General features: G+C 39.7%; 1 protein-coding gene across 5 annotated transcripts; it reads left to right on the forward strand.

Annotated features, from left to right (window-relative positions):
- The first annotated feature begins 1,019 nt into the window (after positions 1–1,019).
- Positions 1,020–15,188, forward strand: c12h18orf54 (chromosome 12 C18orf54 homolog). 5 transcript variants are annotated; one of them, XM_029516229.1, is made up of 14 exons: positions 1,020–1,189; positions 2,137–2,272; positions 2,667–2,823; positions 3,068–3,235; positions 4,689–4,833; positions 4,928–4,991; positions 5,109–5,307; positions 7,997–8,067; positions 8,425–8,530; positions 10,305–10,436; positions 12,223–12,286; positions 12,370–12,619; positions 12,704–12,756; positions 13,971–15,188. In XM_029516229.1, exons 1-14 carry the CDS (start codon positions 1,074–1,076, stop codon positions 14,110–14,112), a joined length of 1,803 nt encoding a protein of 600 aa, XP_029372089.1. In that variant the 5' UTR covers positions 1,020–1,073; the 3' UTR covers positions 14,113–15,188. The 5 variants fall into 5 exon arrangements, with proteins under 5 accessions (XP_029372089.1, XP_029372091.1, XP_029372088.1 ...); XM_029516231.1 differs by having other exon boundaries at positions 12,370–12,615; positions 12,701–12,756; XM_029516228.1 differs by having other exon boundaries at positions 1,021–1,189; positions 12,373–12,619; positions 12,701–12,756.
- Positions 15,189–15,350: the final 162 nt, after the last annotated feature.

Consider the following 15,350-nt stretch of genomic DNA (forward strand, 5'->3'; position numbering starts at 1 on the left):
ATCTTTTAAATGTTTCACTCCAGAAATGTTCTTGATGCGATCCCTAGGTTTTAAAACATCTGTTAAGCCATCATTAACAATGATTGATCAAATTTTTATTCTGGATTGACAATGAATGCTTACCTTTTATTTTTTTTTTTTCTTTCTCCGCATATTTTTACTAGTGTTAACTAGTGTTAACGCTATGGATAATGAATTTGAGTCTTTTTTTTTTTTTTTATCAAAGCTGAGTTCCAAATACATTTTTTTTTCTTGAGGAAATATCACATTAACAAAGATTTACTCAAGTACTTTTTACAAAAGATTTTTTATGTTGCGGTTCACAATATAGCTGGGAAAGGTTTTTAATTTACAATGACTTTTGATTAAACAAAAAAAGTTACAAATTCCCCTGACCCCCTCCTTAAACCAAACCTTTATCTCCCCACCCACCCACCCACCCAATCCGACACCAAGTAAAATTGAGGCAGGTATCGGCGATACTGATATTTTAGAAGAAAAAAAAAAGGTATAAATAACTAATTTATGTTTAGAAAATCAACATAAAAAGAAAAGTTGTTGTTGTTTAATTGAAAGTTATAGATTCATAATAAATACAAGAGATCCGTTTATTTGTTGCTATTGTGTAATTATGAATTATGAACATCAGACGCAACGCTGACTGAGAGTGAGAGGGCAGTGCGCAGTGCTGCGATGCATTTATACTGCCACATCACGCGTGCGGCGGAAGAACAAGTAGTCCTTATCAACTGGCTATCATTTAGATCCTGATAGTGTCGTTACTTGTTAATGATAAACCACACATTTGTATCCAAGTTAATAAAAGAAAGAAAATATTGTAACATGAGAAACAGTTCTAGAACATAAATGTATTAAGACTTCAGTATCGATCTGCACGCCACTACTTATACTTTATTCTCATTTTTCAACACAAGTTTATTTAGGTTCTGCTCCAGCATCAAGAGGCCCCGCTACCAAACTTTATGCATTTTTCTAATTCTTCCCAGGTTTACCCTCGTGGTTCCCCTCATACATTCAGCTCTTGCCGGTGCACTGCTCAGCTCAGGCATTGGATGGCGGTATCCGAGGTGCCGGTCGGTCAGTTGGTCTCCAGCCGTGTGGAGCTAATGTCCTTCAGGTTCCGAGGGGCCAGGAGATGTGTAAAGGATCACCGACCTTCGAAGCAGCGGTAGGATTCAGAGAATTCGGTGCTAAGGTCTTTTCGGACATTGACGCAGAGGCGCTAACTGTTCGCTAGCTTTTTCCTGGGAGTTTTGAAGCGCCTACTCGGCGCAGAGGGAGCCGGACAGGAAATACATATGAAATGAGGGAATTTGAAACAAACATGTAGGCGTGTTGCTTCCTTTTGACACGGACACACACACATCTGAAGGAGCATTTGGTTATCATCGCCTGCCTTTAGTCCGGTCGAACTACCAAGTTAAGTTTAACACCAGAAGTGCGTTTAACTTACTTTTTCGGAGTTGTGAAAGTGTGTCTGGATGTTTTCAGATATCTTTTAGGCATGGTCTGTGCACCAATTCACATTAAAGTCCAAGACAGCAGTCAGTTAAAATAGCCAGACCTCTACAGCATTGTTTACTTGTGTTTTGGTTGTTGTTCAGCTAGCTGTAGTAGTTCAGGACAGCTAACTGGTGGTTAGGCTAAAGCCACAATTAGCATAGTGACATTAGTCAGTGTTAAAACGTTGGAATAACTTGAGTACGACCTCGAAGTTATTTTTTAAAAGCAAAGCTTAGACAATATCCATTGTGCATGTATTTTGAGATACTTTGTTAAAATAAGTGTGCGTCTTTACAACTCTTCATCCAAAGCATTGGAAAAAAATCTGACGAAGCTGCCTGGTTATACTGAACTATGTGCGCCATCACACTGGATGGCCTGGATAGAAACATTCTGATAGTTGTTATTCAGAAGCTCTTCCTAAGACAGTCCATCGAGTCAGAAATGTGGTTGGACACTCATGGATATTCACCTCTCTGCTTGAGTTGTAGTTTTCATCCTTCTTCTTTGGATGTGGAACTTAAAGGGACTCTTTCCAAAGTGACCAAGTTACTTCCAATTAGTAGTGTATAATTTCAGAATGTACTTATAGTCGTACTTCCTGTTTTGCAGCATGGAGGATGGCAGCCTGGTTGGTGCCCCTCTGTCTCCAGAGTCCACGGTCACCTCCCTGCTGTCAAGCTCAGGTCATCTGAGGAGCAGCCTGAGGGCACCTGAACACAGCACCTCTTTCAGATACAGAAACAAGGTTCACTCTTCTCCCACTCTTTATACCTATGGGTTCATTTTTCATGCTATTTAATGTTGGTGCTCTGTGGAGTATATCTGCCTTTTTTGCATTCTCGTCTGTTCTGTTCCGCAGGATTATTCTTTTATTAATGAACCAGTTTACGATGAAATTGGTTGAAGGATCAGGCGGGAGGCCATCAAACCTTAGAGCAGTTGTGAATCAGTGAATGATCTTTGTGAAGGGCCCTGCTAGTTTCTTAATGATTTCAGTGTTTTGTGCAAAAGCCTTGGAACTGCTTCATACTGAAAGTCCTGCAGTGTTGCTTTCTGACATAATGTCTTGCTGTTCAAGTTTTGGTCTAGACAAGCCCCCAATGTCTGTTCACTGATTAATTGTGGAAATTATTTTACAGGAGTATGAATCGGCCTCAGCAGCATTGGAAGCCTACATTGCAGACTTTGAGAAAATTAGTCAAAATAGCTGCCCATTCATAGGAAAACTAGTTCAGCCAGACAATCTCTTATCCACACCGAGCAGAACCCGAGTGGGGACACTCAGAAACCGAGATGGTAGGTCACCATGGGTGTCAGGTGTGATCCTGTTTTAATCAAATCAATCAAGTATGGACACACCTTCCAATTCAAATGAATAGGAAACTGTATGTGTCATAAATTCTTCCGTAATCAAAACACTTAATCACATACCTGTGTTTGTCTGATTCATCTTACTAAAGTAGGTTTGTTTTATTTTTAGACAAGTAGTCTGTTAGCCTTTCTTTTACTGTACATATGTTTTGTTTGTTTCCACTGCTAGTTCTCAAGGAGAGTTTAACTGAAAGAGAGCTGGACTTCCTGGACCTCCCAGTCAGCTCCCTCCATCATGCCAGCAACCGAGACAGACTCTCCATGACCACAGATGAGTTGCTGTCTATCCCTCATGATGGCTCAATGCCTGTTACCCACACCTCTGCCTTTATCCAAGGTCTGTAAATGCATCGCCTACACCTTTGCCTTCATCTAAGGCACATTTGTCAAACTCACGGGCCACATCCGACCCGGGATACAGTCATATCCAGCCTGCAAGATCGTTTCAATTGACGAATTTTTAATAGCCCGGCTGTGTTAGGCGCCCGTAACACTTATACTACAAATCCCATAATGCAACAGCTGCTGTGCAAAACAATAGGCTGCATGCGAGAACCTTAATTTCAGCTTCCCTAGAGACACACCAGGGCAGCACGGGCAGTGGCTAGCGTTGTTGCCTCGCAATAAGAAGAACGTGGGTTCAGTTCCCAGGCATGCATGTTCTCCCCATATCTCCCCATGTGCTCCTGGTACTCCGGTTTCCTCCCACCGGCCAAAGACATCATGTTTAGGTTAACTGGTGATTCTAAATTGCCCGTAGGTCTGAGTGGTGTGTGAGTGGTTGTTGGTCTCTGTCTCTGTATGTTGGCCCTGTTGACCCTGCCCTTGCCCAGTGTGACTCCCCGTGACCTGATAATGGATAAGCAGTTGAGAATGAATAAATGAATGAATGACACACAAATCAGGCATCTGCGGATATTTTTAATTGTGTACAAAATGTGTCTTGTTTGTGGAGTTAATGTGGCTTTAATTTCAGAATTTAAAAATTTTAATTTTTATTTATGTTTTCACTCCAGAACATCCTACATTAACCCAAATATCAACATAGAGATACTTTATCCAGGGGTAATTTTTGACATTCTAAACAAAAAAATGTAGTAGGATTACACTTTTGTTCTCCAGATAAAATATTTTCAAATAGAAGAATCCCACAAAGGGAATAAAAAAAAATTAAATAAAAAAAAGAAGTCCAGCATGAGATACAGTATGTGAACCTAACAGTACACTTAGCAATGCATCAAACACTGCACACTCTTTTAGATCTACACCACTGATATGTAAGTAATTGGCCTCTAATCAGTTTCCCACACATGCCTTGTTTTCATTTTCTTTTCTTGATGCTACATTTTTGCACTTTCGACCATTTAACTCTACAATATGTGAAGGTGCAGCTCAGGAGGAGTGAGGACTGTTGATAGCTGCTCTAGGCCTTCTGCAGGTGACCATTTCTGGCAGTAGCAGTGCCAAATATGGAGAAAGATAGAGAGATGCAGTTGTGTTTCAGCTGCATCTCTCTTGTGTTATGACTCGTAACTTATACAATGTCTGGAAGAGTTGGTGCTCAAGGAGGCCATATGTTGGATTTAGTAGAATTTGTATTAGGACATAATAATTTTTGCAGCACCTGTTTAACTAAAATGTTTTATATTTCTTACCATTAGCAAATGGTTTGCTCATTTATGCTAAGCTCTTTACTTTCCTGTTTGGACTTATTGAATTTTTAATGAATTAAAAAAATTATTAAATTAATTATTTTTTTGTAAGTCTGTCTTCTGTGTTTACTGGTCCAGGCCTCCTTTCTCAGTCTGCGTCTTCTCGGCAGCACTGTTCCTTCTCAACTCCGGGACATAAAATCTGTACTGGACTCAGCAGGAGCAACATGTCCAGACAGAACCACCAACACCCTCACCTCGGTTGGGGCCCCGGGAGTGACAGGTTCACATTGCTGGCATCTATCCTGTGTTGCAGACGATCAGGTTTATTACAAAAAGTCTCCCTCATTCACAAATCTCTCCCCCTCGTTTTGCAGTGGAAGACCAGGAGCAGACACAACTAAAACACTTGATGACATATGCTCTGTGAGCAGTTTCAAGGTGACTGTCATTCACACTCTTGTCTCAATGTATGGTTTGTACATTTCATGATTTAGTTTTCAAGTCTGTGTAAAGCTGTATCTTCTTCTCATTGTTCCTTTTCTCTGTTCTTTTCAGTCTGGACGTAGAGCAGCAGGGTCAGAATGGACAGAGCCATCCTCGTTGCGATTTTGTCCAGACCAGTTCACTAGCAGCAAGGCAGACATGGAGCACTCTGGAATGAGTGATATGCCTGACCTGAAGTATGACTCCAATGTGGAAGCCTGGATCCAGTGTTGTGACCGCAGCAAGGTGTACAAGCTGTCTGATGACCACGGTAAGGAACCTATGAGGAAACTGTTGTTTAGTTCCCATGATATGGTCCTCCATATTATTAAATCATGGTCAAATATTAACACAATATTTAAATAAGGCGAATCAGCAGCATGTAAATGTCTTTACATGGGTCTTTGAGAAACCCCTCCCCAAGGCTTCAATCATAGCAAAGCAACAGTAACTGCGTATCAGATTCAAGGTATCCAAAGAGTTTCAAGGATGGTGAGACATTACAGCAGGAGCAGGTGTGAAAATTAGTTCTCAGTTGTTGTGTTTCCATTAATGCTGATTTGAACTGGAGCTGATAAATTCCTGTGATCTGATCAGGTCTGAATGCTGATTGTAACCTTTTCCATTGATTACAAAAGGCCAATATTAGCAGGTCCAAGCAGGATTTTTTTTTATTTATTTATTTTTTTGTCCATTTGAAAAGGGTCTAAAGACTCACTGAATATCACATGGTCTAACCAGAAGGCTAAACCTTGGTAGAATTTGGACACCAACGTTAGTAGATTTGTTAATGATAAGCTCATCAAATATTCTGGGTAGAAACAGCCATGTAAGGTAATGCAACATAATAAGCCAGTGTTGGAATGAACAGTCCAATTTTTTTTTGCTTTTAAGACCAGAACTAAGCAGGTATACATGAAACTATATTATATTTAGGACTCCTTTTAATAAGATTCTTGTGTCTAAAAGTGTAAAATGAGATATGTCAGCCATGTATGTTTTCCACCACTTGTCACAGCCAATGTTACATAGTTTGCAATCAAACTACATAAAAAATACATGCTATACAATAGCATGAATTTTAGTATAACCCAAAATATGAATTTGAAATTGAATTTGAATGCAACATAATAGGCCAGTGTTGGAATGAACAGTCCATTTTTTTTTTTCCTTTTAAGACCAGAGCTAAGCAGGTCTACATGAAACTATGTTATATTTAGGACTCCTTTTAATAAGATCCTTGTGTCTTGTAAGAATGACCATAATCACGGCTAGATGATAACAGCAATGTCTGTTGTGCAATGTCAACGCAATGCGTTCTTTAGCTCGGTCGAGCTGTCTGTGTTATCCTCAGATAACGGCGAATTGAAAAATCCCTCGGCGGCAGCGCGGAAGACCATAGAAGACGATTGTTCTATGCTAGCTTCAGGTAACAAGGTGTGCTGGTCTTCTCAGCACGTGGATCAGCCGCTCGCGCGGCAGTCCGTGCTGAGTTTGAGGAGGGGGGGAAGCAAAGCGATAAAAACAGTCTGCGCTTGTCCCATGAGTTGAAGACTGTGACCCAGGATTTTGTGGTGGCAGGATCCAAATGTTTGGTGTTGCTCCCTTCGGTGATCCGGTTGAGACGAAAGCTGGGACAGCTCCCTCCTGCAACTGGGGCATGGGAAAAAGCGAAGATGGAGAGCCACGGAGCGTCTTAATTACCTGTGTGACGTCACTGAGGACCTCTGCTGAGGGCGCTTGTGTCCAATCAATGCCCTCCTGTTCAAACTCAGAACCACATCCCAGGGGTGGATCCTGGCGTCATGGCGCCATTTGCAAACAGGCAGACAACTCTGGCCCAGGTTTTTGGAGGGACATGTAGCCCTCTCTATTGTTCCTATCAGAGCACATGGGAGGCGATCCCAACAGGTCTTTTATTGATATGTCGCCAACACAAGGCGGCCATCCTCCACATCAACCAGCAACAACCAACACTGATGACAAAATGGCGCCTTATATATATATATATATATATATATATATATATATATATATATATGAGAAGGAAGAATCCATTTACCATTCTGACACCATTCTGACACACTCACATTCTCCTGACATACACTTTCTCTTTCCTAGTTACCCACATAATCTTAATCCTATCTACATTGCGATATTAACAAATATACCCTCATCCACAATCCCAATACATTACAATAATCAAATACCCCTTCTTCCAATACCCCCACACTTAATCGCATTTGGGTGCTCCAGAACTATAAAAATGGTGCCTGTTGCATGGGGAAGCCTTTTGCCCGAACACCCTGGATACAGAGACTGTTGATTACCATTTCTCATACACACTCCCGATTCCCAAGTACTTATGGCACAACATATATATTAAATTGTCTCACTACTTCATCCTCGTTGGGTTGAGAGAGAGATAGGGACAGAGGGAGGGAGAGAAAGAGAGAGAGACTGACTTAGCTCTCTTCAATTACCACACAAATGCACATCAAATTTCATGTCCCTCTCTTGCAGGTAGAACCATGTGGCCATCACAGCACCTACCAGCACAGTTACAATTTTAAAAGGACAACAAATATAGAAAGCAGTCAATAAATATGATAATGTTATGTATATATCAAGTGTGCAAAAATGCAATGTGCAAACTGTGTGTATGATGTAACTTTGTTATGATTTGTCGCTATATAAATAAATCTGAATTGATTTGAGCTGTCTTGTGCAAATCCAATAAAGTGCAAATGCTTTACCGAAGTGCGTGTGTGATTATTAAAATGCATATATCACCCCGCCTCAAACTCCCAACAACGAGGTGCTCTTTGCTACATATCAAAAAATGTTCCATAATTTACAAAGAGACTAAAGAAAAAAAATCATGGATTTTAGTATAATCCATAGTATGCATTTGACTGTTTTATTATGTTTGTTAGTGATAAGTATTTCTTTCCTTGCAGCTTCCAGAACCAAAGCTCCATCCTGGATAGCAGAGCTGGAGGATGATGATTCTATCAAGACATGTTCACAGGTGAGACAACCACATTATCATTTCATTAACCCTCAGCTTAACATATAATAATAAAAGGGTTAGGGTTAGGGTTAGGGTTAGCCCTAACCCTAACCCTATTCCTCCAAGAACACACACTTGGCGACATTATCAAGGGCAGAAACAGGCTAGGGGGGTAGCCATCTGCCTCGACCGGTTGGGTTGAGGGAGAGAGGAGGGTAAGGGGTCAAGAGAGAACGAGAGCAGAAGTAGAACATTTTTTTTCTCATTTCACAAGAGGTGTTGAGACTTCTTCATGCAGCTGTATAGTTACCAATGTCAAGAATAGCTTTGAAGCTAAGTACTTTGAGTGATACACTGTGTGTTCCATGTCGTCAGGTCAATAGCCAGCAGACTCTCGGAGATCTGAAGCTTCAGTTTGCGGAACAGATTTTGCTGCTAGTAGAGAAGAAAAGCTCTGACATCAAGGATACTATGCTCAGAGGTAAAATACATACATTTTGTTGATGTTTTGCCCATCACCACATGTTGGTCAGACTAGCCAGCAGCAACAATGTGACAAATCATAACAGACCATTCCATAAATTCAAAAAGACAAATGGTGGCACTATTAATTTTCCATGGTGATGGCATTCTCTGTCTCATTTGTCATACATTTTCTATGAATCTAGCAAAACAGACAAAGTTTTTTTTTTTTTTTTTTTTTTTTCAAACAAACATTTCTCAGGTCTCTATGCAAGATGCAATGGCACAAAGGAATTTAATCTTCGGCAGCACCATGATCATGATCACAAAATCCTACACAACCATGACTCTTCTCACTGTCCAAAGACATTGAAATTTAAATTCACATACATACAATTCCCAGACAAGTTATGAAATTAGTTCTTTAAACATTTTTCTAGGCCTGAATTGGTCAATTCATTGATATATTCATTCATCAAAATCCAGCACTGCTGCACTCGCTACATGAACTTTATGTTCTTAGTGTTAAATGATAAACAAGTACAAAACTTGGTGGTTGGAATGTCGAACCGCCAAGTGAAGTTAGCAAGTTTAAGTGGGATATTCATGCGAAGAAATGCCAGACAAGTTTGATTTTAATGATATGTGGCTTTCAAAAGATAAATATTAGTCAAAATAAGAGAGAGGCTGGCACTCACCATGCTGCATGAAAACTTTGTTGTTGCCAGCAAAGGGGCAGTGGCTTTGGATATCTATGCTAAACAGAAAAAGCATCAAGACAACCTAAATTTGCCCCACAGACCAACAATGTTGGCACATCTCTCACACTTGGTTTAGCCAAGCCAGATGTTACCTGTTCTACAAGCATGGCAAGCATTAGTATAGCTACATGATCTCAATCAATTTATTGCTGCATCCAATGATCTCTTGGGAGCTAAAGAGCCTAATTTCTCTACCAGGTTTCCCAACTCTCACACTTTCATTCTCAATCTCACACCAAAAACAATGGCGTTGTATATCTGCCACCATTAGTGAGCACACAGTGAGACTTGTACCTAAAACAACAGGCACTCGGCGCACTCTCTCACAGCATCTATTTTCACTCAGCACTTCCTGTGTGCTCGAGTCTCTCACAGCATATGTATATGAACCACAATGCCTGGAAAATCCAGACAGGGATGGGAGGAAGCGGCCTGACTGACTGTTTAGCATTCAATCATACTAGTTAGGGCATATCCTTAAATCCCTGCATGTGTTAGCAGCTGTATACTTTTTTTAAACCACTATAGGTAATTCAGCCCAATATATCTGTGTGCAAGTGATTTAGTTGATGCCATCATAATCTCACTCTAGCTAGCTGGCAACCCTGCTGTACTTTAATCACTATATGGGCTAACTATGTAAATCTACCAAATTAAGTCATGGAAATTAGGCAAAATATGAAAGTCTAAATTTTTGTGTGTAAAAGTCAGTGTTGACTGCGGAAAATTGCCCTGAAAATTAAAGCTTGAAGTTTGCAGGCCACTGTTTAATATATGTTGCTGGCCACCATCCCTGCTACTTTGTAGCAAATATTTCCTATAACTCTGGATAAATAGGCACAAGCTTCTTGAAAAACTTACCTTTGTGCAACGATATAGATATAAATTCCCAACTGTGGAATCAGAAAGGCTACAAAACCAAGGAGGAAACTTCTTGTTATATTACAGACCTCTGATTTGTGTGTATATATATATATATATATGTGTGTGTGTGTGTGTGTGTGTGTTTGTTTGTGTTTTTATTTCTGTCAGACAACAGGATTGAATCTCTGATTCAGAAAGCAGACCAGGTATTGAACTCTCTGTCTCTGAGATGTGAAAGAGCAGACAGTCTTTCAGGTTCAAGTGAGACCAGCACATCTAATAAGCAGAAACAGAGCTCAGGTACGGAAATCTCTGTTTTATCCTTATGTGTGTCAGAGTTGAGTCCACAAAGCTTGTTTTGCCCATAATAACAGTCATTGAAAAAATGAAAATGCTCATTGTTGCTTTAAGTGAATTTTTTCATTGTGTGTTAGGAACAGTTGTAATGGAGACCATTTGCAAAAATGCTATTTGGCTATTGTTATCACAGAATAAACAGCAGGTCACTCCATTCTTGGCCTCATCTTCAGTCATCATTGGTTACAAGGCAAGAGTTTAGCTTAAAGCTCTGAGCAGCTGCCACTCCAGGGCAGTAGGCTCCAGTGAGTAGCCCACAGTCCCACTAGAAATTAGCTGTTCAATTAAAATCTTCATTAGATGTGAAATGACTATACTAGAAGCAAAGTCAAAGTTAACTGTTGGGGACAGCTCTCAGTGAGTAAAGGAAACAAGTTATATGCTGAGCTCAAACTTTCCTCTGCACTAATCAGAGGTGGAAAGCGTACTGAAAATGTGTACTCAAGAATAAGTACTGTTACATTTATTAAATTGTACTCAATTACAAGCAAAAGTACTGGTGTTAACAAAAATACTTAAGTAAAAGCAGAACATACTCTTCTCAAAAACTAGTATGAATTACTTTGACCGATGGATGTTTTATTGCGTGGTCACTAGATTTGATTAATCTGTCTAAAATATCCCCATTCAAAGCACATTGCTGTGACAATGTATAGAAAAATTACATTTGTAAACAAATGTAGATATAAAGCAGGAATTTTGCTTGACAAAAATGTTTTTGAACCTGCACAGAACCAGTTTAACAGAGTCTATCCGGCTTTCTTTGGTGTGACTATTATAAGGAGCGTTAAGAGTGTAAACACATGGCACACACTGACACACATGAATAGCTCACTGACTCCACAAGTCACACCATTCCAATCAGCCTCAATTTATCCAACTGTAATACTGTTGAAGGACCTCAATAAGCAGAAATAATAAATTAGAATTACATAAATACCTGCATGCAAAATTTTGCACAAAACTGCAAGAGATTAGAGTGAAGTGGATGTATCTGTAAAGGGTTAGGCCTGACGCTTATCATACGAATACATTTTCTTTCAGGTATCTTGAAGAAAGAGAAAAAGGGGCCCCTTGCTCGTTAGCCTATGTTGCACGTCTCAGTTGTTGCCTCCATCCCCTTGCTTGGCAAGCAGGAAAGAGCTGATGTCCGTGTGATGTCCAACACTGCAGGTCCCAAGGGCCAATCAGATATACAATCAGATTCTGGTGCACAAGCTGTAGAGAATTTTTAAGTTATTTCATTCACTTATTTTTACTCTGTAATTGCAGTTATTTCAAATGCAGCAAAGTATACTCAAGTAAAAGTAAAATTACAGATTTTTTTTTAAATTACTCAAAAATGTAAAAATTACACAGAACTCTTACTCAGTTAAAGTAACAAGAGTAAATGTCATTCATTACTTTCCACCCCTGGCACTAATTAGTGAACAGCTCTGCTCCTTTCAGACACCCGTGCTAACATGACCTCTTGTCTTTGGTGTTATTTTGCTGCCCTTTCTCGGCTACTTGTTGACAGTTGACATTATTGTTATAATTACAGAAAACTGCAGTGGAAGCATTAATCTCTGTTCTCCTGTAAATGCTGAAAATGAACATAGTTGCTTTCTATTTCAAGCAATAAAAACTCAGTAACATTATTGTTTACATCGTTGTTTTTGGTTTGCACACATTTTCAACCACCATGCCTGATTCTTGTTTAAATATCAGTGTTGCTGTTCTTCTTTAGTGAGGCCAATGGACACTGAGGAGCTTCTGCTCACGTCGCCCTCGCACTATCCTTCATTTACTCTGTAAGACTGATTTATTCTCATGCTGTTCAATCTGATGCACATTGACTGAACCTGTGCTTATAGTTGCCTATATATTCAACCAGCAGGGACTCAGCCGCAGCAGCAGCAGGGGCCAGCACAGAACCCCAGAGTGAATCCAGGGATCAAGTAGTCCAGAATTTGAACTGCTGTTCCCATGCAAACAGCATGGAGAAGCAGCCTGGTCCAGTGGAGGCTCTGAAACAGATGCTGTTCCGATTGCAGGCAGTGGAGGTGAAGCTTCAGGGACAACAGCATGTGGCATCAGTAGCTACAGCTGACTGGCGACAGGCAGAGGAGACTCCAATGGAGCAGGTAGTCAGCCATTGTTTGAGATTTCAGGAACACACCACAGAACTCTTCAAGACAACATTATCTCCCCCCTCTGTGTTCCAGAAGACTGAAAGCGAAGTTGAGCTGGAGAATTATTCTGGTGGCCCATCCCTGCACAGGTAATAAAGTCTGAATGCACACATTTGATTTCTCACATCCAGTCCATTAACAGGTCCAGCCTTGAAAAAGACACCTTGGTGTCCATCAACTGAGCAGTCAAATTATTTTGCAATCCAAATGCTTTTGCTGATTTCTTTATTTTGCCTATGAAAAATAAAATTTTGTGTTAATACTCAGCTCAGTTTGCTGCAAAGAAATAAATGTTTGAAAGAAAATATCCCAAAACTGGATGAAGACCACAAAGAAAAGCTTAAAGACAACAGAAATGGTGGAGTAGTGGAGTAGTGGGGTCATAAGTGCCACAAATGCACTGCATACACTGGCCAAAAAACATTCTCTCATCACTGCTCTCTCCATAATGTCAGCAAACTACAAATTGTGTGCCATGTTTTCCCTTTCTTGTCATTGTGTCAGCGCGTTTTACTCATCAGTTGATTGTTCTGACTTTTTCCAAGCTTTCTACCAAGTAGGGGTATGTTTTCTGACTGCTTTTGGTTTGATTAAAAGAGATTAGAGCAGAGGAAGGTTTATCTGGTCGGAAGGCTTGGGGCAGTACTGAGTCCTTTCATGACATCACAAATTTTCATTAGTCCTGACAGTTAGTTTTATTGCTCAGTTTCTGAATACAGACGGTGAGCATTTCTTTGTGGATTGAGACATTTGAGACTTGAATAAAATAACAATATTATATAACTTACACTTGGCTACACAGGTGGTCAAGTGGTTTGAATTAAGGCATAAAACTCCTAATATATATATATATTCAAATACCACACAGAGGTTTTATACTGTATGGACCTTTAGAAATTTTTAGAAATGTTTCTTCTAATTATTCCAAGTTTTTATTGTAATAATTGTATTTATATAGCACCTTTTAACAATGAAAGTTATCTTAAGGCACTTGCTAAAAAGGAGCAGACCTTCTTAATGTGAAACTTTTTATGGACAAGACCTAACATCTCCTACCAGGAACAAAGATTTAGTGACAGTGGCAAGGAAAAACTTCCTTTTAGAGACACAAACCTTAAATAGAACCACTCTCAGGGTGAATATTTACGAAAAACAAAGATCGGATTTGTTCACATGAAAATGGCATTTTATGTGATATTTTAGTTTTAAGAGAATATTTTTTTACTATTATGGATGGTCTGAACCAATACACAAAGTTTAATGTGTCAGAAAAGGGATTTCTGATTGATATTTCCTTTCCTAGAGCTCTGCATCACTTGAACCGTCTGAAACTCCTGGTTGAAGAACCCAGTGAGAAACACAGAGAGGAGAAGGATGAAGATGAAAGATGCCACTCCTCTACTTCCACTGAGAGACTGATCTGTAGTCAGCAGAAACCTACCTGAGTCTGAAAGTCATGGCCCTACCTGTCATTGCTGTAACATGTTGTGCCCTTTGAAAAAAGTTGTCAGTGGGCATGAATGAATGTGTCTGTCCTGCATTAGTGCTCAAACTAAATACAGAGACCGCAGCTAACTTACATGAATTGCCTTTTGAAAAGTGAACAAAACTGTAACATTAGGAAATTGACAGAGCATGAAAACGATGTAAGTGAAACTCTCATTTGATGTTTTAACTGAAAATGATTTCAGCAGCTGCAATGCTATGTCACAACATTTATATTTTTTTCATCTGTTTGCTGAAGCAGATGTGGCATGGAAGTGAGAAATAGAGATGGTTGAAGAGGGAATGTTTTAAGTTCTGTCAGTGAGGCTAGCAGGTTCTTCTAAGCTACACACATCTAACACCTGTCTGTAGTGGTGCCATCTTTCTCATCTGACTTTTGAAAGATGAAAGATGGTGAAAAGAAACACATCAAGAAATACATGCAGGTCACCATTCGTTAGGCTGCTGACACACTTTCCAACTGGCTATTATGACTAATCATGACCAAATGCTTTGGTCTAACAACAACAGTCGGGTGTGTGTTCAGGTGGTCTCTCTGTCATATTCTTGTGAACACCATCTTTGGGTAACACCACCAGGAAACGTCCTCAAATTCATTTTGGCCAAGGAAGGTGTGACCCCTCCAACACTTTAACCATAACTTAAGACACACGTATAGTGGCAAAATGTCATCGAATGCCTCATAATTTCTATGATTCTGGACAAAGAAATGCAACCTGAAACAGGCAACTGTGAAGTGCTATCAAGTTCTGTACAAGTACAGTCTTGAGTCATCCACTAAGTATAAGAAGTTTTTTAAATGAATTTTAATTAATATAAAAGCATCTGATTATTGACCAAAAAGTATTTCTGCTCACATTTTGTATAAAACAGATGATTGCATTGTTTCCTGTACAGGTGACCACAATATGACAAGATATTTATTTTCTCCCAGTTCAGTATTTGATCGTCAGTGTCTTTATTTCATTTTAACAGAGTTGTCCCATGTTGGCGCACATTAAAACGTCTTGCTTTGCTTCCTGTTAGCTTGTATTTAATTTCTTGAGGTTGTTTTGCCTATTTCAGCAGACTGGACCTCAAAAGAGTGGTCTTATTTGTCCTCAACTGGTGTCTTTGCTGATACCAAAACACGTGCATGTCTGGAGTCTTCATACTTGCTGTGTTTTCATATTTTTGA

The sequence above is a fragment of the Echeneis naucrates genome, chromosome 12 (genome assembly GCF_900963305.1).
Source record: "Echeneis naucrates chromosome 12, fEcheNa1.1, whole genome shotgun sequence".
NCBI classification, from domain to species: Eukaryota; Metazoa; Chordata; class Actinopteri; order Carangiformes; family Echeneidae; genus Echeneis; species Echeneis naucrates.

Bases quoted from the DNA above. Each gene is read 5' to 3' on its own strand.
- c12h18orf54 (XM_029516227.1), top strand. From the start codon at position 1,074: ATGGCGGTATCCGAGGTGCCGGTCGGTCAGTTGGTCTCCAGCCGTGTG. The intron at 3,236-4,688 runs GTCTGTAAATGC...TTACTGGTCCAG, and splicing joins CACCTCTGCCTTTATCCAAG to GCCTCCTTTCTCAGTCTGCG. The intron at 10,437-12,222 runs GTACGGAAATCT...GTTCTTCTTTAG, and splicing joins TAAGCAGAAACAGAGCTCAG to TGAGGCCAATGGACACTGAG.